Source organism: Somniosus microcephalus, chromosome 12, assembly GCF_052327205.1.
Source record: "Somniosus microcephalus isolate GS21.2 chromosome 12, FLI_Smic_1.0, whole genome shotgun sequence".
NCBI classification, from domain to species: Eukaryota; Metazoa; Chordata; class Chondrichthyes; order Squaliformes; family Somniosidae; genus Somniosus; species Somniosus microcephalus.
The window spans coordinates 16721102-16748139 of record NC_140998.1 but is presented as its reverse complement, the minus strand read 5'-3'; the positions used below and the strand labels follow the sequence as shown (position 1 = coordinate 16748139).

At 45.5% G+C, this 27038-nt stretch overlaps 1 protein-coding gene across 7 annotated transcripts in view; it reads right to left on the bottom strand.

The window, feature by feature from the left end:
- ttc7b (tetratricopeptide repeat domain 7B) overlaps positions 1-27038 on the bottom strand; it is a 499428-nt gene that overhangs the window by 421946 nt on the left and 50444 nt on the right. For all 7 annotated transcript variants that reach the window (XM_086002622.1, XM_086002620.1, XM_086002625.1 and 4 more), the window contains exon 5: positions 3823-3944. In XM_086002622.1, coding sequence (XP_085858748.1) covers positions 3823-3944 — 122 coding nt within the window. The remainder of the gene's footprint in view (positions 1-3822; positions 3945-27038) is intronic.

Sequence of the window (27038 nt, the reverse complement as noted above, 5' to 3'; positions counted from 1 at the left end):
CTGCCAGAACTAATTTCAGGGACAGGCCTTGCCATATAAACTCCCATACAAGATGTGAAATTCATGCCCCTGTTTGGGCCTGAAAGTAAAGGTGTCATCCTTATGCATTTGTTCTATGCTCCTCTGGTTTCCCTCGTAGGAGAGAACATTTTTAAGGCCCCCTGCCACAGCACCGAGTAAACACAACCTCTGCTTTCTGAGTTTGTAGGAGTGGGGAAAAAAGCATCCATCAGAGAAATCGTTTGAAATACAATGGAACAGGAGGCCATTCAGCCCCTTGAGCCTGTTCCACCATTCAATTAGATCATGGCTGATCTACCCACCTTTAATCCATATCCCTTGATGGCCTTGCTTAATAAAAATCTGTCGATCTCAGTCTTGAAAATTTCAATTGACCCCATTACATTACAACAGTGACTACACTTCAAAAAGTATTTCATTGGCTGTAAAGCACTTTGATACCTCCGGTGGCCATGAAAGGCGCTATATAAATGCAAGTCTTTCTTTTCTTTTTACAATCCACAACCTCTCGGGGGAGTGAGTTCCCGATTTCCTCTATGCTTTGTGTGAAAAACTGCTTCCTAATTTCACTCCTGAATGGCCTAGCTTATTTTAAGGCTGTGATTCATTTGAAACTAGTTCCTCTCGAAATTTATATGACAGAAAGACTATCTACTATTTAACGAACTACAAAACAAATCAGAATCACCGCTCTCTGTAAATCATAGAATAATACAGCACAGGAGGAGGCCATTTGGCCCATTGAGTCAGAGACGGCTCTTTCGAAGAGCAATCCAGTTAGTCCCACTCCTCCACTCTTTCCCCATATCCTTGCAATTTTTTCTCCTTCAAGTATTTATCCAATTCCCTTTTGAAGGCTACTATTGAATCTGTTTCCACCGCCCCATCAGTACAAACATAGCTTGACCTTTGGGTTAAATCACCAAGACCTCCTATTTCCACCTCAGTAACGTCACCCGACTCGGTTCTTGCATCAGCTCATCTTCTGCCGAAAACCTCATCCATGCCCGTTACTTCTAGACATGATTATTCCAACGCACTCGTTGGAATCGTCATCCAAAACACGTCTTAACTCGCACCAAGTCCCGTTCACCCATCACCCGTGCTTGGCTCCCGGTCCAGCAACGCCTCAATTTTAAAATTCTCATTTGTTTCAAACAACAAAGGAGGACAAAGGGATTAATTAAGAAGGGGAAAATAGAATATGAGAGTAAGCTTGCAGGGAACATAAAAACTGACTGTAAAAGCTTTTATAGATATGTGAAGAGAAAAAGATTGGTGAAGTCAAGCGTAGGTCCCTTGCAGTCAGAATCAGGGAAATTTATAATGGGGAACAAAGAAATGGCAGACCAATTAAATACATATTTTGGTTCTGTCTTCACAAAGGAGGACACAAATAACCTCCCAGAGATGTCGGGGAACATAGGGTCTGGTGAAGGGGAGGAACTGAAAGAAATCAGTATTTGTAAGGAAATGGTGTTAAGGAAATTGATGGGACTGAAGGCCGATAAATCCCCAGGGCCTGATAATCTACATCCTAGGGTACTTAAGGAAGTGGCCCTAGGAATAGTAGATGCATTGCTGATCATCTTCCAACATTCGATGGAATCTGGAACAGTACCCATGGATTGGAGGGTAGCTAATGTTACCTCACTATTCAAAAAAGGTGGTAGGGAGAAAACGGGGAATTACAGACCGGTAAGCCTGACATCGGTAGTGGGGAAAATGCTAGAGTCCATTATAAAAGATGTAATAGCAGAGCACTTGGAAAACAGTGACAGGATCAGACAAAGCCAACATGGATTTACAAAGGTAAATCGTGCTTGACTAATCTACTGGAATTTTTTGAGGATGTAACTGGTAAAATAGATAAGGGAGAACCAGTGGATGTGGTATATTTGGACTTTCAGAAGGCTTTCGATAAGGTCCCGCATAAGAGATTAGCGTATAAAGTTAAGGCACATGGGATTGGGGGCAAGGTATTGACTTGGATAGAAAACTGGTTGGCAGACAGAAAGAAAGCAAAGAGTTGGAATAAACGGGTCTTTTTCCGAGTGGCAGGCAGTGACTAGTGGGGTACCACAGGGATCAGTCCTTGGACCCCAGCTATTCACAATATATATTCATGATCTAGACAAGGGAACTAGATGTAATATCTCCAAATTTGCAGACGACACAAAGCTGGGTGGGCGTGTGTGCCGTGAGGAGGATGCCGAGAAACTCCAGGATGATTTGGATAGGTTGGGTGATTGGGCAGAAGCATGGCAGATGCAATATAACGTGGATAAATGTGAGGTTATCCACTTTGGTGGCAAAAACAGGAAGGCAGATTATCTGAATGGCAATAGATTGGGAGAAGGGGAAGTGCAGAAACCTGGGTGTCCTTGTGCACCAGTCGCTGAAGGTAAGCATGCAGGTGCAGCAGGCGGTTAAGAAGGCAAATGGTATGTTGGCCTTCGTAGCGAGAGGGTTCGAGTACAGGAGCAAGGATCTCTTGCTGCTGTTGTACAGGGCCTTGGTGAGACCACATCTTGAGTATTGTGTGCAGTTTTGGAGGCCTTATCAGAGGAAGGATGTTCTTGCCATGGAAGGAGTTCAGCGAAGATTCACCAGGCTGATACCTGGGATGGCAGGAATGACATATGAGGAGAGATTGGGTCGATTGGGCTTGTACTCGCTGGAGTTTAGAAGAATGAGGGGGGATCTCATTGAAACTTATAAAATTCTAACAGGACTAGACAGACTAGATGCAGGAAGGATGTTCCCGATGGTCGGGGAGTCCAGAACCAGGGGTCACAGTCTAAGGATAAAGGTTATGCCATTTAGGACAGAAATGAGGAGGAATTTCTTCACCCAGAGAGTGGTGAACCTGTGGAATTCTCTACCACAGAAGGCAGTAGATGCCAATTCATTAAATATATTCAAGAAGGAGTTGGATATATTTCTTAAGGCTAAGGGGATCAAGGGGTATGGGGAGAAAGCAGGGACCGGGTACTGAATTTGGATGATCAGCCATGATCACATTGAATGGCGGAGCAGGCTCGAGGGGCCAAATGACGTACTCCTGCTCCTATCTTCTATGTTTAAATCCCTCCATGGCCTCGCCCCTTCCTATCTCTGTAATCTCCTCCAGCCCCACAACCCCCACCACCCCCCGAGATCTCTGTGCTCCACCAATTCTGGCCTCTTAGCAGCCCCGATTTTAATCACTCCACCATTGGCGGCCCTAAACTCTGGAATTTCTTCCCTAAACCTCTCTGCATGTCTACCGCTCTTTCCTCCTTTAAGGCGCTCCTTAAGACCTACCTCTTTCATCTGCTCTAATATCTCCTGTGTGGCTCGGTATCAAATGTTGTTTAATAATGCTCCTGTGTAGCGCCTTGGGACGTTTTACTACATTAAAGGCACTACATAAATGCAAGTTGTTGTTGTTAAATCAGTCACTCATTTTCACTCGGCTTTGCAAGGAAACAGGTGAATAATTCAAGGTTCCCCGCTCCACAATCCTGAAGCTGTTCCTAATCAATCTGTTTATTGGAATTTTCCTTACCAGATTTCCCCTCTGCAACTTTTTAATTATTTTCCCTGAATGTATTTTAATTGAAGAAATACAGATCCACATCTGCAGACACACGTGCGACTGTGTACTTGCGCGCACAGACTCCAGCACGCTAACCTACATTTCCTGCACATGCCCAGCACATACCCATGCTAGCTCATACACATCTACGCACGTACACACACCTACACCCACAGGTGCACGCGCACACATATACACAAAGCTCCAACAATGGATCTCACCCATTTTTGAAATAAATGACGTGTGCTCTTTGAAGTCCTGTTTCGAGGAAGAATCCCAATTCTTGTTCTTGGAATGCTGAACCAGGCTTCGGACTCCTGTTCTGGATATTAGTGTTCAATGCCTGACTCGGAAAACAAGAACAATTTGTTATTCTTTGCCAATCTGTCTTAACTTGGTTAAGGAAAAAATAATACACACCTCTCTTATACATAAGCACATATGACTGATGCTAGATACAGTATACGGAACAGAAATTAACAAAAAGAGAGGAAAATGCAGGCTTTGAACTGAGGTGATGGAGTGAAATATATTTAATTCTCTAACAGTTATAGCATGTTTTGAACAGATGCAAATCAGTTGCTCATCAACATAAAATGTGCAACTTACGCCTGGTACAAAGTTGCCCAAAGCGGATTTAGACAAGGAATGTAAGACCATCGCAAGGAGGTACTTTAACTCAATTCCTGCTGCAGTATTGCTGCAATTTGAGCAAATCAAACTTCGAATTATTCTAATTGACTGCCTGGGGTTGCATTTGAAAATTAAATTTTCAACTTTTTATTCACAAAGTAGCTGTCCCCCCGACTCTATTTTTTGACACCATTTCTACACCAGTGAGCAGAGCTCTGCCCAAGCGTATATAAAAGATTATGCTGATAGAGTTAGATGAAGCAGGGAGGAAGGAGGCTTGTGTGGAGCATAAGCACCGGCATAGACCTGTTGGACCAAATGGCCTGCTTCTGTGCTGTAAATTTTATGTAATATGCACAACTGTGTCCATGTGTGTGTGTGTGTCCATGTGTGTGTGTGTGTCCGTGTGTGTGTCCGTGTGTGTGTCCGTGTGTGTGTCCGTGTGTGTGAAGTTGCGTGGGTGAGTGCATGGGTATTATATTATACCATAGAGCACATATACCAGAAACGCTGTTTATGGAGGGCACGGTCCATCATCAAAGACCCTACCCACCCCAGCCACAGTCTGTTCGCCCTCCTGCCATCTGGGAGACGCTACAGATGCATTCGCACCCGTACAACCAGATTTAGGAACAGCTTCTTTCCCAGGGCTGTCATCCTACTGAACTCCACAAATAAACTCTAAAGCCTGCACATCTGCCAATGCACTTTATTATGGTTATGCTTATGTTAATGTATTACAAGCCAAATGTATGTTGAATGTTTAAATGTCTTAATCTAAATGTACACTCTCGGGAGCCGCAAGCCTACATTTCGTTGTACTGCACTTGTGCACTAACAATGACAATAAAAGTTGATTTGATTTGATTTGTGGAAGTGTGGATCTGTGTGCTGGAGTTTGTGCGCGCGTACAAGTGAGTATGTGCCTGCAGGTTTTTCTTTAACTAAAATATATTCAGGGAAAACGATCAAACGAACTGTCCAAGCGTGTATACGTGCGTGGAGCTCGGTCTTCCCTCACTGGAGAGCAATGTGGAGGTGGCAGCAATAACATGAAGGTGCCAGTCCGACATTCCTCGACACACACACACGGCTCAAACCGGTACCCCGAGAGTGTAACCAAGCCACAAACACAGGAAGATTTCGCATGGAATTTCCACCAGGGTGGGGGCTCTCCCATTCTCTCACTGTAACTTCGGTGGGAGGTCGGAGACACCCCGGGGACACAGCCACTCACTCCGTTTCCCTGGGGTTTCCATCAATCTACCACCAAAGTTATGGGGGAGATTGGGGAACCCTCAGCGGAAATTCTAGCCTGTTGTCTCTCTAGCTGCCTAAATAGGAATCAAAATGATGGTATCTCAATCGCAAGTCGTTTATGGAGTTTACAGGGATGTGTGCAAGTAGAAGCCAATTATCGTAGCTGGAAGGTGATTCTCCCTTTGAGTCTGAAGAGTATATAGACATTAACAGGCATTTAAATTTACAGTACGTAGCCAGCAGTTTGAACACTAAGCGCAACTATTATCCCAGCTCAAGAACAGCAATAACGCTCTCTAACCGTTCACTAGTTTGGCCTATATATAGCAGGGCAATCTTTACTTGCAGTGTAAAGCAAAAGCAGCCCTTTGACATTCCAGATTGAAGACCTGCGATTTTCTTATAAACGCACAAAAGCGCCGTCCTGTATATTTGTGTATATCTGCACATGGCTCCTTGACTGACTGGACTGTGAATGACTTTGCCCATTTAACCTTTTCAATGACATAAAAGCTCAAGTATATCGAGGGAGTCACTGTTGTCTCTGCCCATTAGTAAATTCGCCCGTCACTGTTTTGATAAACTGCCTGTATTTTTTTACTCGCCATCTGGATATTAAGTTTCAAAAGTAAATAAAAATTCAGGTGCGAGAAATAAGATAACACAATCTCGGCTCCATTGTACCATCTAATTTTTTTTTTGCGCCGCGCGGCCCCTTCAAAATACTGCGCATGCGTGGTTTTTATATTGAAAAGCCGGTTGCCTGGAGCGGCTGCGCAGCTTAAAGGGAACATTGCTCTGCTCTTCATTCACAAATTACAGGTGCCCAGAGTGTGGGGCGATAGACTGATACAAAAAGTTAGTACATTACAAATCATGCACTACGGAAGTAAGCAAACAGGTTGACAATTTCTTTATATTCCTTTCAGGTAAATTACCACTTTTCTTCAGTTCAGATTTTAGGAAATAAAAAATAACAAAAGAAAGAAAAAAAAGGGGGTATTAAAATAACATTAAATATGGCACAATAGCACCTGATACAGTTAACCAGAGTTATACCATTGACAACAACAACTTGCATTTATATAGTGCCTTTAACGTAGTAAAACGTTCCAAGGTGCTTCATAGGAGCGATGATCAAACAAAATTTGACACCGAGCCACATAAGGAGATATTAGGTCAGTTGACCAAAAGCTTGGACAAAGAGGTAGGTTTTAAGGAGCGTCATAAAGGAGAGAAAGGTGGAGAGGGAGAGGTGTTTAGGGAGGGAATTCCAGAGCTTAGGGCCTAGGCATCTGCAGGCACAGCCGCCAATGATGAAGAAATGAAAATCGGGGATGTGCAAGAGGCCAAAATTGGAGGAGCACAGAGATCTCGGAGGGATATAGGGCTGGAAGAGGTTACAGATATCTCAGAGGGTTGTAGGCTGGACGAGGTTATAGATATCTCGGCGGGCTATAGGCGGTTACAGATATCGCAGAGGGTTGTAGGGCTGGAGGCGGTTACAGATATCTCGGAGGGATATAGGGCTGGAGGCGGTTACAGATATTGCAGAGGGTTGTAGGGCTGGAGGCGGCTACAGATATCGCAGAGGGATATAGGGCTGGAGGCGGTTACAGATATCGCAGAGGGTTGTAGGGCTGGAGGCGGTTACAGATATCGCAGAGGGTTGTAGGGCTGGAGGCGGTTACAGATATTGCAGAGGGTTGTAGGGCTGGAGGCGGCTACAGATATTGCAGAGGGTTGTAGGGCTGGAGGCGGCTACAGATATCGCAGAGGGATATAGGGCTGGAGGCGGTTACAGATATCGCAGAGGGTTGTAGGGCTGGAGGCGGTTACAGATATCGCAGAGGGTTGTAGGGCTGGAGGCGGTTACAGATATTGCAGAGGGTTGTAGGGCTGGAGGCGGCTACAGATATTGCAGAGGGTTGTAGGGCTGGAGGCGGCTACAGATATCGCAGAGGGATATAGGGCTGGAGGCGGTTACAGATATCGCAGAGGGTTGTAGGGCTGGAGGCGGTTACAGATATCGCAGAGGGTTGTAGGGCTGGAGGCGGTTACAGATATCGCAGAGGGTTGTAGGGCTGGAGGCGGTTACAGATATCGTAGAGGGTTGTAGGGCTGGAGGCGGTTACAGATATCTCGGAGGGATATAGGGCTGGAGGCGGTTACAGATATTGCAGAGGGTTGTAGGGCTGGAGGCGGCTACAGATATCGCAGAGGGTTGTAGGGCTGGAGGCGGTTACAGATATCGCAGAGGGTTGTAGGGCTGGAGGCGGTTACAGATATCTCGGAGGGATATAGGGCTGGAGGCGGTTACAGATATCGTAGAGGGATATAGGGCTGGAGGCGGTTACAGATATCGTAGAGGGTTGTAGGGCTGGAGGCGGTTACAGATATCGTAGAGGGTTGTAGGGCTGGAGGCGGTTACAGATATCTCGGAGGGATATAGGGCTGGAGGCGGTTACAGATATCGTAGAGGGTTGTAGGGCTGGAGGCGGTTACAGATATCTCGGAGGGATATAGGGCTGGAGGCGGTTACAGATATCGTAGAGGGTTGTAGGGCTGGAGGCGGTTACAGATATCTCGGAGGGATATAGGGCTGGAGGCGGTTACAGATATCGTAGAGGGTTGTAGGGCTGGAGGCGGTTACAGATTTCTCAGAGGGTTGTAGGGCACAAAGATATCCGAGGTATTGCTGTGTCAGGGAACTCGAGCCAGTTTGGCTGCTTTTTACTTTTATTCATTTAGAACAGGCAACAGAGCTCCAATACAATGATCAATGTGCGTCCACCAGTATTCTGCCTCCCTGAACAAAAGTGGCTGGGAGAGGGAGGGTAGAAGTCTGAACACAGAAAGTGGATTTCAAATGAATTTTAGGAAAGGAAAAAAACAAAGTCAAATGATGTTGGAATATTTAGTATTTGTGGCAGAAGTGCCTTATATAACCTTGCATCTCCTGAAGACATCTGAGAGTGCCAAGACAGTAATAGTTGGCAGCAGTTTGCAATACAACCAGCACAGACTTCACTTCAGGATCAGCGCTGGCTTCTTGAAAACATGATAAGGTAGGTACAACCAGAGGAAACAATTGACAGATTTCGAGGACTGAGTCACCTTTTGTGAAAGCCCAACAGAGACAGCAATATGGGTAAAGGAAAGGGTGTGTACTTGCTCCGACCAAAGGTTCAGTTTTGCAATGCACCAACATGTCAGCTGTGGATCAGTTGGTAGCACTCTCGCCTCCGAGCCAGAGTTTGTGGGTGCAAATCCTACTCCAGAGATTTGAGCATAAAAATATAGGCCAACACTCCAGTGCAGTACTGGGGGAGTGCTGCACTGTCAGAGGTGCCATCTTTCGGATGAGACGTTAAACCGATGCCCCATCTGCTCTCTCAGGTGGACGTAAAAGCTTCCGTGGCACTAATCCGAAAAGGAGCAGGGGAGTTCTCCCCAGTGTTCTGGCCAACATTTATCCCTCAACCAACATTGCTGTGTGTGGAACCTTGCTTGCCGAACATTGTCGGCCGCATTTCCTACATTACAACAGTGACTACACTTCAAAAAAGTGTTGGCTGTGAACCGCTTTGGAACGTCCCGAGGTCGTGAAAGTCGCAAAATGCAACTTCTTTCTTTCTATAGGAATGTGGAAATTGCTGGACGAAAAGAGACCTTTCGCCTTCTACCATCCTGTAGTCCCATGATACAATAATAATGGAGCAGTTGACTAATCATAACAATCAGTGTCTATCAATTAATCTGCAACTGACCCAGAATTGAACCATATGACCCTCAAGACTCCAGGTTAATGCTTCAGTCTGTGGAGAGTTAGCAGATCTCACTCAGGCAGCAGATGCTTCTTGTATCTGGACTGGGCCAGGAAGGGCGGGGGGAAAAAAATCTGGCAGAGTCCCTGATCCTGATCGCTATTCCAGCTGGAATGAACACATCTGTACACCCACGCAGATGTGCAGTTTTCAACAAGAGGATGAGCAGATAGGAGAAGATCATGCTTGGTTGTGGTGCCCCTTATGGTCCAATAGCCCAGCAACAGTCACTACAACTCACATGTAAGAAATGGGAGTCTTGGGAAAGTGCTTGGCATACGTGGGAATCCACACTGACAAAATTGCAGAACTTACAGCACAGAAACAGGCCATACGATCAGAAGTATGTATTTTTGATGGTAGAGAAGTATTAGTGCAAATTACAAATCTAAACTCATCTTTATGATCAAATTGGAACTTTGCGGCACAGCTCCAGATGAGTCTAAACTGTGCTGTGGATTTAGAAACATTCCCCCCCTCCTCCCCCCGTCGAGCTGAACTGGTGCCAATTCTCTGCCACCTTGGAATGCAAATCAGCTAGTTATGACAAAGACGATTACTGTGGAAAAAAATAACAAATCACATAATTTCATGACTTCAACCCTGAAATATGTCTTTCGCACATACACAAGAAAGTAATTAATGAGCTCCTTGGCTTTTCGAAGGCATTGTTAATAAGACAGGGTACGCAGTGAGGAGCTCCAGACAATCTCACCCATACATCACTGTAATTAGCTCCATACACTGAGCTGCAGTATTAAGCCAGGCAGCGGTTTCGTGCTCCCCTGTACTTATTTGGTACAATGCCTTTTGTTACATGAATCCGTGAATGTTGTGTACGTCTGCTTGGGCACTTGGCATCCGGAGTGGCATCATTCCATTATCCACATCGGTTTTCCCCAAAAAATAAATGATACTTCAGATTGCAGCTCATCAGCACTTTTGGACATTTTCCGCCTTCTTGGAGGACGGATAAAGAAAGGAGAAAGACAACTTGATTTCATACGATGTTTTCCATAAACTCAGGGACATCCCAAATCATTTCACAGGCAACACAGTACTTTTCTGAAGTGTCGTCACTGTTGTAATGTGGCAAACAGCAATGTGATAATGACCAGATAATCTGTTTTAATGCTGTTGGTTGACAGATAAATATTGGCCAGGACACTGGGGAGAACTCCCCTGCTCTTCTTCAAATAGTGCCATGGGGTCTTTTACGTCCACCTGAGAGGGCAGACGGGGCCTCGGTTTAACGTCTAATGATTCGGAGACGCGAGTTCAAATCGTACCACGGCAGCTGTTAATTAAATAAATCTGGAATAAAAAGCTAGTATCAGTAATGGTGACCATGAAACTACCAGACTGTCGTAAAAACTCAACTGGTTCACTAAGGAAACCTGCCATCCTTACCCGGTCTGGCCTATGTGTGACTCCAGACCCACAGCAATGTGGTTGACTCTTAATTGCCCTCTGACATGGCCCAGCATGCCACTCAGTTGTACCAAGCCGCTACAAAGAAGTTTAACAGCACTGTGGGAGTACCTTCACGGTTCAAGGCGGCGGCTCACCGCCACCTTCTCGAGGACAATTAGAGATGGCCTTGCCAGTGATACCCGCAACCCGTGAACAAATTTTTTTTTTTTAATCCAGGAACAACTGCATAGGTGTTACATACCTCACCCTATTCATCTTGCCCCAGCTCATCTCCCAGAAGGGCTAACTCACTTTGGCCTATGGCTCAACACCTCTTCGATTAAGTTTAGAGATGAGGAAAGCCCAGTAATTTCACAATTACTATACCAGTTAGACTGACTTTGTTGAGTCACATAATGGCTCAAGAACAACCGTAGCTAATTCACTTCAAAGATAACTCCCTTCATATTACGTAAGTTTACTTCAAAGCAAACCCCAAATTTAGTCAAGATTATTGGCCCCTGCCAATAAATCACTCTGATCTGATATATACAACACTGGTATACCAGTACATAGAACAAAGGCAAACTTGTTATTTTAGTATATATCTTCCTGTAAATGTCATATTAGCAGTGTACAATTGAACCAGTTTGTAGGTGTGTTAAACTGTATAAAAATTACACACAAGTAGCAGGTTTGCTCCCCCATCGGTGCGGAGTCAGCTGAACCCAGCTAGGGCGGGTGCAGGGTGCTACAATGGGTTTCAGTGCACACCTTCCCCCCCCCCTCACCGCCCAGCCCCGATGATTAGGAAGGGGGAAAAGGTTCCTGCTCGGCATCCAGTGCCGCTCCGCTGAAAGTGCGCTCGTGGACATATGGTGAGGAAAGGGAGCAGGTTGTGCTGCGGTGCCCCCTTCTGTGGTTGCATAGCCTGCTGGCACTCACTGTGTACACTCAGACGGTTACTTGAGTGAGTCACCAGAGGGCAACTGGTACCCGGGGTGCCCCAGCAAATCAAAATTACATAGATTGTACAGAAACAGGCCATTTGGCCCAACTGGTCCATGCTGGTGCTTCTGTTCCACATGACACTCCATCCACCACACTCCATCTAACCAGCATAACCTTCCTCCCTCATGTGCTATTCCAGCTTCCTCTTAAATGTATCTATGCTATTTGCCTCAACTACTCCATGTGGAAGCGAGTTCCACTTTCTAACCACTCTCTGGGTAAAGATGTTTCTCCTGAATTCCTTATTGGATTTATTAGTGACTATCTTATATTCATGGCCACTAGTTTTGGACTCCCCCACAAGTGGGAACATCTTCTCTACACGTCCCCTATCAAACCCTTTTATAATCTTAAAAGACCTCTATCAGGTTACTTCTCAGCCTTCTCTGAGAGAAAGGAGCTCCAGCCTGTTCAATCTTTCCCGATAGGTAGAACCTCTTAGTTCTGGTATCATCCTTGTAAAAAAAGTCAACCTTCTCCAGTGCCTCTATATCCTTTTTGTAATATGGAGACTAGAACTGTGCACCGTACTCCAAGCGTGGTCTAACCAAGGTTAACATAACTTCTCTGCCTTACAATTCTATTCCCTCTTGGAATGAACCCCAGTTCTTTGTTTGCTTTTTTTTTTTAAGTTTTATTACCTGCGTGGCTACTTTTCATGATTTGTGTGTCTTCGGGGGAGGAGGAGTGGGTAGAAAAGAGGGGAGGGTCGGGAAGAAGAATGAAGAAAATAAATTCCACAGCTTTACTTTAGGGCTAAACAGAAATTCAGACAAAGATAATGAATGACTTTTTAAAAATCTGTTCTAAAACAGAGCACTAGAAAGCAGACATAAATGAAATGGTGGAACTTTCCATTGTGTAATGCTGCCAGCAGAGCTTAAACACCAGGGAGACATTGTTCTGATTGGAGCATTACTGGCTGACAAGGAAAGGTACCATATGGCTGCATCATTCGCAGATCCATGAATAATTCTCTGTGAAATCATAATACTGGATGGACAAACTCGTGTGCTGTGCTAGGTCTCCACCCTTTAGCAAATCAGCACTGCTCCCCAGCCCCAGCGAGCAAGACTACGGATCGGTTCAACTCCAGGGCACCATTTAATGAATCCCGGCTGCCTGACCGCTGCACTTTAACCAAAGCAAGTTAATTTTTAAAAACTAGACATCAATGGGATTGGGGAAAAACAAACTGAATACAAGTAACCCTTTCCTGCAGCATCAGCAGATCACAGTTTTTTGGATATAATACACTGCTCACGGCTACCCATTTAATATAGCATGCCTTCTTTTTGACATATCCTTCATTACAATCTTGGTTTTGTATCTCTAGGGAAATGCCTCGTACTGAGGGGACGCCACATCCTCATTAGAAGTGCAGGCAAATACCTGTTTTTTTTCTTAAAACCACCATCATCCGTCAAACTGATCCTGTCCTCACCAATGTCAATACATTCGCAGTGCACGGCAGGGGTTATAGTCAATCATCAGGAACAGAGGCCCCCGACTCATTTACCCCCTCCCTAGCCCAGGGGCAACGGTAGTATCCTCAATTATTGTCCCAACTGAGGTCAGCTAACTCAGCATATACCAGGGGTCAAACCAGGGACCCTCCTAGTCTATAGGGCCCAGTATTACTCCAACGGGTGCATTTAACTAGGTCAGACTTTCCTGTCTCCATGGACACACAAAGATTAAATGAACATTCAGCTGTAATTTGCAAGTATCTCAAACTACTGATACTAACAGATCTTGGTGTTGTGAATTAGGTTTCATCCGCCAAGCACTAATAACAGCCCTTTCCAAAATCTCCACGCCCACAAAACTCAAACGGGACAAATCGGCGAGTGAACAATAGAAACACAAATAGAACTGTGTTGCCTGGGTTTCAGAGGCTGCGTACAGCTCGTGGGCTGCAGTTTGGACACCCCTGCATGAGGTTATCAAGGTATCTGCTCTTTGTCTGTTTTATACCGACAGCAGCACTTCAAATGAGGTCAGCCGCTGACATGAGCCAAAGCTATAGCTGATGTTAACATCACTGGCTAATGGGCAATTAAGCAGTGAGAAACATTAGCATCTGAAAAATAGCTCTCGCATTATGTTTTATACAGAGGTAGGAAAGTACATTGTCACCATCAATTAAACAAGCTCTACTCTATCATCCTGAAAATGGGATGACTCAATAATAGTGCATAATTGTACAATTATTAATACAATCCAGCCGATCTCCTATGTTGCTGCTCATGAGTCAGATATGCTCGATTATAAAGACAAGCAGCATTATAACCTGCAATGCACAACGTATTATTCTGCTAAAATGCAGCCTAATTGCTGTAAATAGTCCAACGAACTTTTTCCTCGATAACTGCCAGCACACTATTAGCCATGTCAGTCTTCCCACTTCCCTCATTTGCTCAATTTCCCTCTGAACGTGCAGTCTTCCATTCTCTCGGGTCCAATCCAGGCATCGTTATCAAACCCTCTGATAAAAGGGGGCGCAGGAGAATCTCTACCTCACAGAGGCGGAGCGCCATCTTCTATCTTCCCCTGGACCACAACCACACTACTGAGTGCCAAGCCATCATTTTCCAGACCACTACTGACCTTAGCTCCTCTGGAGATCTCCCCCAACAGCCTCTAACGTCCCAACTCCCCAATCCCGCACAGCTCCCTCCTACCTACTCCCCAAGATAAACAATAAGGGCTGCCCCAGTAGACGCACTGTTTCAGCATTCTCCTGTGCTACTGAACCAACTTCCACTTGACTCTATTTTTTCCCACCCTGTCCTACCTACATCCATGACTCCTCTGACCCTCTCCTGGTTTTCTGTCGCTAACCTTCTCCTTTTCACTATGGATGTACAATCCTTCTACATCTCCAACCATCCCCAGGTTGCCCTGCGAGCCCTTCACTTCTTCCTCAAGCAGCACCCAACTAGTCCCCACCCACCACCACCATCCTCCGACTGGTTGAACTTGTTCTCACAAATTTTTCTTTTCACACCATTCACTTCCTCCAGATAAAAGTTGTTGCAATAGGAACTCACACGGGTCCCAGCTATGCCTGTCTTTTGGTAGGATATGTTCCCACACTCTTTGCAGGTCACGAATTGAGAGGTTATACCCATCAGGAAAGACTGAAAAGGCTGAGGTTCTTACCTCTAGAAAAGAGAAGGCTGATAAAGACATCTGTTAGGTGACCTAAGATTATGAAAAGAGTTTGATAGAGTAGACGTAGAGAAGGCGTTTCACTTTGGGGGTAGTCCAAAACGAGAGGTCATAAAAATAAGAGAGTCACTAATAAATCCAACAGGGAATTCAGGAGAAACTTCTTCATTCAGCAAGTAGTGGGAATGCAGAACTCGCTGCCACATGGAATGGTTGAGACAAATAGCATAGATGCATTTAAGGGGAAGCTAGATAAGTACGCAAGGGAGAAAAACCATGACTAACAAAAGAAATTAAAGCTAGTATTAAGTCAAAGGAGGAAGCTTATAAAGTTGCCAGAAAAAGCAGTCAGCCTGAGGATTGGGATATTTTTAGAAATCAGCAAAGGGGTACCAAGAAATTGATAAAGAAAGGGAAATAACAACAGAAAATGCTGGAGATACTCAGCAGGCCAGGCAGCATCCGAGGAGAGAGAAACAGAGTTAACGTTTCAGGTCGATGACCCTTCGTCAGAACTGGAAAAAGCTGCTGGGCGAGAACATGGCAGATGGAATATAATGTGGATAAATGTGAAGTTATCCACTTTGGTAGAAAAAACAGAAAGGCAGAGGATTTCCTAAATGGTGAAAGATTGGGGAATGCAGATGCTCAAAGGGACCTGGGTGTCCTTGTACATGAGGCACTGAAAGTGAATGTGCAGGTGCAGCAAGCTATTAGGAAGGCAAATGGTATGCTGGCCTTCATTACAAGAGGATTGGAGTACAGGAGTAAAGAAGTCTTACTCCAATTATATAGGGCCTTGGTGAGACCACACCTGGAGTACTGTGTACAATTTTGGTCTCCTTACCTAAGGAAGGATATACTTGCCATAGAGGGAGTGCAACGATGGCTCACGAGATTGATTCCTGGGATGGCAGGACTGTCGTATGAGAAGAAATTAACTAGGCCTGTATTCTCTTGAATTCAGAAGAATGAGAGGGGATCTCATTGAAGCGTGCAAAATTATTACAGGGCTTGATAGGGTGGATGCTGGGGAATGTTTCCCTTGGCTGGGGAGTCTAGAACCAGGGGCCACAGCCTCAGGATAAAGGGTAGGCCATTCAGGACTGAGAGGAGGAGAAATTTCTTTACAGAGGGTGGTGAATCTTTGGAATTCTCTACCCCAGAGGGCTGTGGAGGCTCCGTCATTAGGTATATTCAAAACAGAAGTCGATAGATTTCTGACTAGTAAGGGCATCAAAGGATATGGCGATAAGGCCGGTGAATGGAGTTGAGGCAGATCAGCCATGATCTCATTGAATGGCAGAGCAGGCTCGAGGGGCCTACACCTGCTCCTATTTCTTATGTACTTACGAATAGAAGAAAATGCGGATAGGGTTAGATGAAGTAGGGTGGGAGGAAGCGGATGTGAAGCATAAACACCAGCATAGAGCTGTTGGGCCGAATAGCCTGTTTCTGTGCTGTAAATTCTATGTCCCTTCCCATTAATTCAAGGACTGTGTTGGTGCTGCTTCCTGCTCTCACCCTAATTTAGAGAATTTCATTGACATCTATTATAATCCTACTGACACCCACAACAACCTGGATTATATTTCTTCCCATTCCAGTTTCCTGTAAGGACTTGGTTCCTTTCTCCCAGTTCCTCCATCTCACCCACAGCTGCTCTGCTGATGCCACCTTCCACACCCGAGCTTCCAAAATGTAATCTTTCCATATCTGAATATTCCCCTTAAATAGACAGGACCCTAGACCAGGTCCATCCCATTTTCTCTGCTTCTGCTTTGCCCCTTCCCCGAGGGAGTGCAGCACTGTCGGAGGTGCCATCTTTCGAATGAGGCGTTAAACCGAGGCCCCGTCTGCCCTCTCAGGTGGAAGTAAAAGATCCCACGGTACTATTTCAAAGAGGAACAGGGGAGTTCTCCCAGATGTCCTGGCCAACAATTATCCCTCAACCAACATCATTAAAACAGATTACCTGGTCATTATCACATTGCTGTTTGTGGGAACTTACTGTGCACAAATTGGCTGCCACATTTCCTCCATTACAACAATGACTACACTTTAAAAGTACTTTATTTGCTGTAAAGCACTTTGGGACGTCCTGAGGTCATGAAAGGCGCTATAGAAATGCAAGTCTTTCTTTTTCTTTCTTACTTCACAACTGGATAGGGACAACTTGTCCTCACCTTCCACCCCACCAGCCTCCGCTTCAACAAATCATTTTCCTCCATTTCTGCCATCACCCAACATGTTGCCATTAGCAAGGAAATCTTCCGCTCTTCCCTTCTGCTTTCTAAAAGGCCCATTCTCGCTGTGTGGTGTGGTGGAGATCCCTTCGTTAGTGCATGGCATGGGAACACCATCAGACTGGTGGGACAGTCTGCACCCTCGGTGTTGACTTGCTTTTTTATTCTCTAAGGCCGCTGGAGCCTCTTCCACATTGCCAGTTTTTCAGGCGTCCGTTTCTACCTGCATTGCCCCCCTCCTCAGCTAGTCACACATTCTCTGTCATTTATTTGATTTCCCTGATTGTGTCTCTTACTATCTTATGTTAATATCACTTTTGCCATGTAATCATCATCTACTTTTCACTCAAGCATTTTACAGGCCATTCTATTTCTTCTTTCCTGTGAGTGACGTGTCTGTATGTAAGTATGTGTGTGTGCATGTATGTATATAGGTGTGTGCGTGCGTGTCTGTGTGCACACAATGGAACGTTCCATCATTTCATTTTTATACTTTAATCTCATCTTTCTAGTGCTCTGTTTTAGAGCAGGTTTTTTTTTTTTTTATATAAAGACATTCATTGTCTTTGTCTGAATTTCTATTTAAACCCAAAGTAAAGCTGTGGAATTTTCTACACTCTTTCTCCCCTCCCTCCTCCCTTTTCTTCCCACTCCTCCTCCCCTGAAGGCACACAAATCATTAAAAGTAGGGATGCAGGTTAATAAGCAAACAAAGCACTGGGGTTCATTTCTTGAGGGATAGAATTGTAAAGTAGAGAAGTTATGTTACACTTGTATAGAACCTTGGCGAAAGCACACCGAGTACTGTGCACAATTCTGGTCTCCATATTACAAAAAGGATATGGGGCACTGGCGAAGGTGTGCGTGTGCATATCCTCCACTTCGCTTTTTTTTTGTTCCATTTTAAATTCTCTTCACCTGTAAAGACTCCCAGTTCTAATTAGGGTTGCCAACCCTCCAGGTATTGAAGATTCATCTCCAGGACATTGCTGGGAGCAATCCAGGAGAAAAATCATAGGGGCATTACAAATACATGTTTATTAGTTATAAAAATGTTGGTGATGGGAAAGAAAATGCTGTTTGACTGTCAAGAATCCTCCAATCAGGTAATGAGGATTCTGCTCACTTTGCGATATGCGGTGTGAGAATGGACACTTTGGGCGAATGGGGGGTCGGTTTATGCAGTGAAACCTCCAGCATTACATCCAGCTGGAATTGGCAACCCTCGTTCTAATTGCAGGGTTCACACCTGAAACATCAACTTGTCTGCACTCTTCAGGGATACTGCTCGACCGGCTGAGTGCCTCAAATATATCCAGAGGTGAAATGCAGGTTAACTGCCGTAAGCTAAGTGAAGCTGGTCTGCGTACTGGAAGCTGTTTGGAATTGCCCACTCCTCTCCTTGGGATGTTATTAAGGCGAGAAGAGGCACCAGCAGGAAATGACTTTATTGCACTCTCATTTTTTTAAGTATACTTTTGCTAAAAGATGTTACAGGCTTTTTGGTAGGTTCCCTATCTGTTCAGTTGCTGTTTTGGGAGTTCCATATTTGAGTCAGTCAATGCAAATGAGACACAAACATTGCGATGCTAACCCCTTTATATGGGACGGACAAGCTAAATGCAAGAGACAAACAGATAGACAGATAATACTAATAAAATAAAGGTTAGGGAAAGCCACAGAAACGGAGTCTAGATTGATTTTGGACTACACCCTCTCACCATGCAAATGACCCTTTGGTCGGTCTCCCTCACTCACTCTGTCAATACATCTGTTCTGTGCCAACCTCTGAGCTTTCTATATTTATCCGATGGTTCATTTTGTTCTTCTTTCCTTTGCTGTTGTTACCTCACACCACTCTTCCAGATGAACACACTTTTTTAAAAATGCTCAACAATCTGAAGGAGATTACTGCTGGGGAATTGGAATAATCTGCAGTAAGACCTGGACAACATCCAGGCTTGAGATGATAAGTGGCAAGTAACATTCGCGTTACACGTGCCAGGCAATGACCATCTCCAACAAGTGAGAATCTAATCACCACCCCTTGACATTCAATGGCATTACCATCGCCGAATCCCCCACCATCAACATCCTGGGGGGGGTTAACCACTGACCAGAAATTTGACTGGACCAGCCACATAAATACTGTGGCAATAAGAGGTCAGAGGTTGGGTATTCAGCGGCGAATGTCTCACCTCCTGGCTCCTCAAAGTCTTTCCACCATCTACAAGACACAAGTCAGGAGTGTGATGGAATACTCTCCACTTGCCTGGATGAGTGCAGCTCCAACAACACTCAAGAAGCTCGACACCATCCAGGACAAAGCAGCCCACTTGATTGGCACCCCATCCACTACCTTAAACATTCACTCCCTCCACGGTGTACCGTGGCTGCAGTGTGTACCATCTACAAGATGCACTGCAGCAACTCGCCAAGGCTTTTTCGACAGCACTTCCCAAATCCATGACCTCTACCACCTAGAAGAACAAGGGCACCAGACACATGGGAACACCACCACCTCCAAGTCATACATCATCCTGATTTGGAAACATATTGCCGTTCCTTCATCGTTGTTGTGTCAAAATCCTGGAACTCCCTCCCTAACAGCACTGTGGGAGTACCTTCCCCACAAGGACTGCAGCGGTTTAAGGCGGCGGCTCACCACCACCTTCTCAAGGGCAACTAGGGATGGGCAATAAATGCTGGCCTTGCCAGCGATGCCCACATCACCTGAATGAATAAATAAAAAAAATACTGCCACACTGTCAGCATCAAGCACTGCCCGCTTTGGTAAAGTACAGACAGTTATAGGATGAAACTCTCTTGATTCTGCCCCAATTAAGTGTCTCGAGTCCCCCACTGCAGCAGTGTCACATTTCCACTTCACACAAAAGACTTTTGCAGCTTTTCCGAGTCAGATTGTCCACTTAGCCCCGACTGTTGTAAAGGGTGTCTCCTCTCTCTGCTAGCTGTACATGACATGATCCTGGACAGTCTTAACCCAGCTCCGAATGTACACAAGCCCAGAACACCAAACTGCCCTAATGATCTGGAACTAGGCAATCCCATCGCCCACCACTCGGGAAGACCTCCACTGGTTGCTACCCGTTGACACGTGGCAAGTAAAACTCGGGAGAAATCATCAGCATGTTCACACAGAACGGGGTTTCAACTCAACTAAACTAGTAATCTTGTCCAGAGAACATCTTCCTACGTTTATTTATGATGTTTGTACACACAATGACTGCAGGAAATAATTCCCATCGATGAGCAGAGGACTCAACCAAAACATATCAATTAAAAAAACCTCTCTACACGGTAGACAATGATCCTCAACAGTAGGCACACAATCTGCACGTGGAAAAATAAATCAGTAAATTGACACTTGGGTTTCGTACATCATCCAATTTCCAGCTTAGATTTATTTATATGTTCGATGCCTGCAATGTTAAAAAGAATAAATCACCGAGCATTTATTTTAAGTATTTTCTGTCCTGTGTGAAGGACAATGCCTCCAGCATTGTTAAAAGGACAGACACGAAACTAAAACCAAAGGAGCTATAATTACAGGAGTCAGTATCCTGCCATAGTGTTAAAAATGCGCTGACGACTGGTTGGCTTTATGGTGGCTTTCCATTGGTGCGCTACCAATAAATCGGTCACTGTATGCGCCAGTGAGAAAATCAGCCTTCTGTTTCACTCCCAATCAAAGCTGCACCCATTTACATCCGTGTGCCATGGGAAACCTGCCATTTTGGGAGCGATAGGCAAGAACCAAAGTCCTATCACTTTGTGCTATAGCATGCTGAAGCAGTGACACCCAATGTCACCATCTACCTGGGAAGCTGGGATTGTTCTCCTTAGAGCAGAGGTTAAGAGGAGATTTGAAAGAGGTGTTCAAAATCCTTTGATAGAGTAAATAAGGAGAAACTGTTTCCAGTGGCAGAAGGGTCAGTAACCAGTGGGCACAGATTTAAGGTACAGGAAACTGTGTGTTATCCGGAGGCTAAATGTCCGGCAAGCTGGAGCCACCGGCAAAAATCAGGAGCCGTTTTGTTAGCTTTTTTTTCTTCTCGTGGCTTTTTTTTTCCAACAGTCAGGCTCTGCAAAGTCTCTGTAGCTTAGCAACAGCTTCAGAGAGACGCTTCCAAGGTACAGGCTGACTGTTTAGAAGATGTTGCTAAGCAACAGTGTTTGTTGTCAGATACGGAGATGAAAAGCTCCGTATGCTTCAACATTAACGCTGGTGTGTCCGGCAGTTTTGAGGGAACGGCAGCAGCTCGGCCCCGTCGGTGCCGGATAGCACAAAGTTTCCTGTAATTGGTAAAAGAGTCAGAAAAGAAATGAGGAGAAATTTTTTTACACAACAAGTTATGATGATCTGGAATGTAAGAGTGGTGGAAGCAGATTCAATATTAACTTTCAAATGGTAATTGGATAGTTGAAGGGGAAAAGATTGCAGGGCTAGGGGAAAAGATTGCAGGGCTGGGGGAAAAGATTGCAGGGGAAGGGGAAAAGAGCAGGGAGTGGGACTAATTGGAGAGCTCTACCAAAGAGCCAGCATAGGCACGATGGGCCAAATGGCCTCCTTCTGTGCTGCATCATTGCGACACCTCAGCTTAACCATGCATCAAACTACTTCACCAACCCCCCCCCCCCCCCAGTCACTACTTCACCCCCCCCCCCACCCAAAAGTACTTCTCACCTTACCGCCTCCTATCTTCCCTGCTGTGCTGAGGTTCTGCAGTGAGAGCCTAGATATTTCACCTGAGATTTATACTTTAAAACAAGTCCAAAATTTACAACCAAGTCTTTTTGCCTATGGAGCAACAGTTACTGCACTTCAAAGTTAAATCACCGTGCACAGTGCTCAGAGATGTTTCAGCGGGATAAGGCACTGCATAAATGCCATTATTACTTGTTATTATGGTTAATAGTACAGAATCTTGAACCTGATACTTTTACAAGCAGATCGTGTTTGACTAATCTAATTGAATTTTTTGATGAAGTAACAGGGAGGATCGATGAAGGGAATGCAATGGATGTTGTCTACATGGATTTTAGGAAGGCGTTTGACAAAGTACCACATAGAAGGCTGGTTAACAAAATTGAGGCTCATGGAATAGGTGGGTCAGTGGCAGCTTGGATAAGGAATTGGCTTAAGGACAGAAAACAGCGAGTTGTGGTAAATGGCTGTTTTTCAGACTGGAGGATGGTAGACAGTGGTGTTCCCCAAGGGTCAGTGCTGGGGCCACTGCTTTTTTTGATATATGTAATGACCTGGATATTGGAATACAGAGTAGAATTTCTAAATTTGCCGATGACACCAAACTTGGGGGTGTGGCAAACAGTGAGGATGATATCAATTGACTGCAACAGGTCATAGAAAGGCTAGCAGAATGGGCAGACAAGTGGCATTGTGACAGAAGGAACAGGGAGAGGCAATATACACTTAATGGCACAGTTTTAAAGAGTGTGCAGGGACAGAGGGACCTGGGAGTTAATGTGCATAAGTCCCTGAAGGTGGCAGGACATATTGAGAGAGTGGTTAACAAAGCATACGTGATCTTGGGCTTCAAAGAGGTATTGAGTACAAAAGTAGAGAAGTTATGCTGAACCCTTATAAAGCGCTGGTTAGGCCACAACTGGAGTATTGCGTCCAGTTCTGGTCACCACACTTTAGGAAGGATGTGAAGGCCCTTGAGAGGGTGCAGAGATGTACCAGAATAGTTCTGGGGATGGGGGATCTTAGCTACAAGGACAGGTTGGAGAAGCTGGATTTGTTTTCATTAGAGCAAAGGAGGTTGAGGGGTGATTTGATAGAGGTGTTCAAGATTATGACAGGTTTGGATAGGCTAGGCGGGGAAAGGCTGTTCCCACTAGTTGATGGTACAAGGACTCGGGGACACAGATTTAAGGTTTTGGGCAAGAGATACGGGGGGGAGATGTGAGGAAAAACATTTTTACGCAGCGAGTGGTGAGGACCTGGAACTCGCTGCCGACGGAAGTGGTGGAAGCGGAGACACTCAATGTTTTCAAGGGGAGACTGGATAGGCACTTGAGGGAAATAAACTTGCAGGGCTACGGGGATAGAGCGGGGGAATGGGACTGACTGGATTGCTCTACAGAGAGCCGGCACAGGCTTGATGGGCCGAATGGCCTCCTTCTGTGCCGTTATGACTCTCTGACAATGCACCACAGTTTGTACAATCATTACATTCATCTTCATATCACACACATCAAAACTGGAAAAGAACTGGTGTAGTTTGTCTGGAGGTGCAGGTCTGCAAGTAGGTTTCTTGTTGCTTTGCTCCTGGTAAGTCAGATGATGCATTGTTTTAAAAAGAGGGTATAGTGTTATACCGTGTAACGCACAATGCATTATTCTGCTAAGATGCAGCTTTTCCCATTACAACAGGGACTACACTTCAAAAAGTATTTTATTGGCTGTAAAGTGCTTTGGGACATCATGAAAGGTGCTGTATAAATGCAAGGCTTTCTTCTTTCTTTTTTTTCTTAAGGTTAAGTAAAAAGCTCGGGTCACTGAGAGTTCAATTGTTGAACTTTGTAAAGTACTTGTCATTTGCCACTCCGGGTCAGAAGCTCCAGCAGTAAGTAACTGGCTTTTTTTCTCTTTTCAAAAAAAAATTGCATTTGTCATAAAGCGTGACCTCTGCAGAGTTGTATCTACTGAACTAACGTGAAATGTTAACACAAATACATATAAAGGAGATAAAAAGAAAATGCTGCACAACGTTAATAATAAAAAAGGAAATGCAGAGATTTAGCAGCATTTGCAGAAAAGACAGATTAATGCTTTGGGAGTGACCCTTATTTACAGCTGGCCAATACATCCAGAACATCTTCCTTCCTTTCTCTTTCAGATGCTCAGAGGATGGCATCAGATAGTTAATGTCCCTATTTTCAATACATATCAAGTCCCTTTAGAAAATGAGCTCCAAGCGACGTTGCCACTAAGCTGCGCAGCCATGCGGTGGTTTGGAGGTCCCGCGCAGGCCGCTCAGCAGCTTCTACAGGGAAGAAACCGCGCGTGCGTGAAAATTTGAATGGGCCGCGCACCCAGTTAAAGGGACCGCGAACTAAAAGAAAACATAATATAAGAAATAGGAGCGGGAGTAGGCCATTTAGCCCTTCGAGCCTGCTCCGCCATTCAATAAAATCATGGCTGATCTTCTACCACATCTCCACTTACCTGCACTATCCCCATATCCCTGGAGTCCCTTAATAATCAAAAATCTGTCGATCTCTGGTTCCAAGGCGCAAGCCATTTTTAACCTGGCTTATTGCCTCGCCCATGAGATCACATGGTTTTGGGTGGGGTAGAGATTGTATGGGACAGGCTCGATAGGCCAGAGGGTCTTTACCCGTCCATCATTGTTCGTATTCGCATGTTCGTACATTACGGATTGCTGGCCCACAGCACAGAGGAGAACTGGGCTCCTTTGGGGCCTTAGAAATAGTGCCATCATCATCAAATGGACTACTGCAGGTGGATCTCAATGAGTACTCAATACATTCTGATGCCTAGATGCTGTATTTCAAAAAAAAAAAATCACAGCAGACCCGCAGTCTGCGTCACGTTTGATGGGCGCTGTTGTTGCTAACAACTTAAGTTGCTCTGGGTTACTCTCTTACCAGGTGTAGCATTTGCTCTTGGAACGTTGCCGATAATGGATTTTAAGAACAAGTTTGTGGTCACAATATGAACATTAAGTCAATCATGCCACATTCCCAGCAACTGTTGTGCAATTCATGATTCTGTGGTGTTCAGGTGCCAAAATAGTGAGCATGCATACACAGCAGGAGCACTGAGGGGGGCGGTCTATTAGAGGGAAACTGCTTACAGAGCTATGTGACATGCATTTATGTGTAATCTACTTTGCTGCACCCTCTTCAGGCAGCCAGAGGAAAACATACAGAGCAAGTTTGCAGTGCTATTCAAGTGCAGAACGGGGAGGGACTATGGAGTTAAGACACAGATCAGGCATAATCTAACTGAATGGTAGAACGGATTCAAGGGGCTGAATGGCCTACTCCTGCTCCTATGTTCCTTCAAAATTAGCGCCCACTTTTTCCTGCGCTTTGCATCTATTTCTCGGGCTCTATTTAGGCACTAAATCCAGTAACAACTGTCTCCCAGCACTGCTCTCGTACCAGGTGATTGGCAGAAGAACCAAAGGCGACATGAGGAAAAACATTTTTACGCTGCGAGTGGTTAGGATCTGGAATGCACTGCCTGAATTGGTGGTGGAGGCAGACTCAATCATGGCTTTCAAAAGAGAATTGGATAAGTACCTAAAGGACAAAGATTTGCAGGGCTACAGGGAGTGGGACTAGCCGAAGTGCTCTTGCAGAGAGCCGACACATTGGTTACCATATGGAACATTCTTTTTTTTATTCGTTCATGGGATGTGGGCGTCGCTGGCACGGCCAGCATTGATTGCCCATCTCTAGTTGCCCTTGAGAAGGTGGTGGTGAGCTGTCTTCTTGAGCCACTGCAGTCTGTGTGGTGAAGGTACTCCCACAGTGCTGTTAAGGAGGGAGTTCCAGGATTTTGACTCAACGATGATGAAGGAATGGCCGATATATTTCCAACAAGTCAGGATGGTGTGTGACTTGGAGGTGATGGTGTTCCCATGCGCCTGCTGCCCTTGTCCTTCTACGTGGTAGAGGTCGAGGGTTTGGGAGGTGCTGCCAAAGAAGCTTTGTCGAGTTGCTGCAGTGCATCTTGTAGATGGTGCACACTGCAGCCACGGTGCGCCGGTGGTGGAGGAAGTGAATGTTTAAGGTGATGGATGCGGTGCCAATCAAGCGGGCTGCTTTGTCTTGGATGGTGTTGAGCTGCACTCATCCAGGCAAGTGGAGAGTATTCCATCACACTCCTGACCTGTGCCTTGTCGATGGTGGAAAGGCTGTGGGCATACAGGGGGTGAGACACTCACCGCAGAATACCTAGCCTCTGACCTGCTCTTGTTGCCACAGTATTTATGTGGCTGGTCCAGTTAAGTTTCTGGTCAATGGTGACCCCCCAGGATGTTGATGGTGGGGGATTCGGCGATGGTAAGGTCGTTGAATGTCAAGGGGAAGTGTTTAGACACTCGCTTGTTGGGAGATGGTCATTGCCTGGCACTTGTGTGGCGCGAATGTTACTGCCACTTATCAGCCCAAGCCTGAATGTCGTCCAGGTCTTGCTGCATGCGGGCATGGACTGCTTCATTATCTGAGGAGTTGCGAATGGCACTGAACACTGTGCAGTCATCAGCAAACAACCTCATTTCTGACCTTATGATGGAGGAAAGGTCACTGATGAAGCAGCTAAAGATGGTTGGGCCTTGGACACTGCCCCGAGGAACTCCTGCAGCGATGTCCTGGGGCTGTGATGATTGGCCTCCGACCACCACAACCATCTTCCTTTGTGCTAGGTATGAACCCAGCCAGGAGAGTTTCAATATGTAATGGGACAAGCTTAGCTGCATTTCAGACCTTGGTTAGAGAACATCGACACTGTTTACAAACGATCAACGGGGCACTCAGACTGGAATGGCCCCATCACGAAACCAGTTGGACAAAGGGGAACACTGAGGAGGCGTTTAAAACCGATTAACCGGCCATCCAGGTCGATGGGCCCAGATCGGTTTCCTTTGTATGAGCTTCAACACGTCCAGGTCAGACAAAGAAATAAGCTGATCTGGCGGGAGATAAGGGCTACCGGGAAGGGTATAACTAGTCCCTCGGGAAGCCATCGCTCTCTCTCGCCTCGCCTCCAGTGCCCTGCCGTATCATCAACCCAGCGAGAGGATCGGCGACGAAGAGCCCATCCGGGGAAGTAGGACACCCGCAGTTACGTTT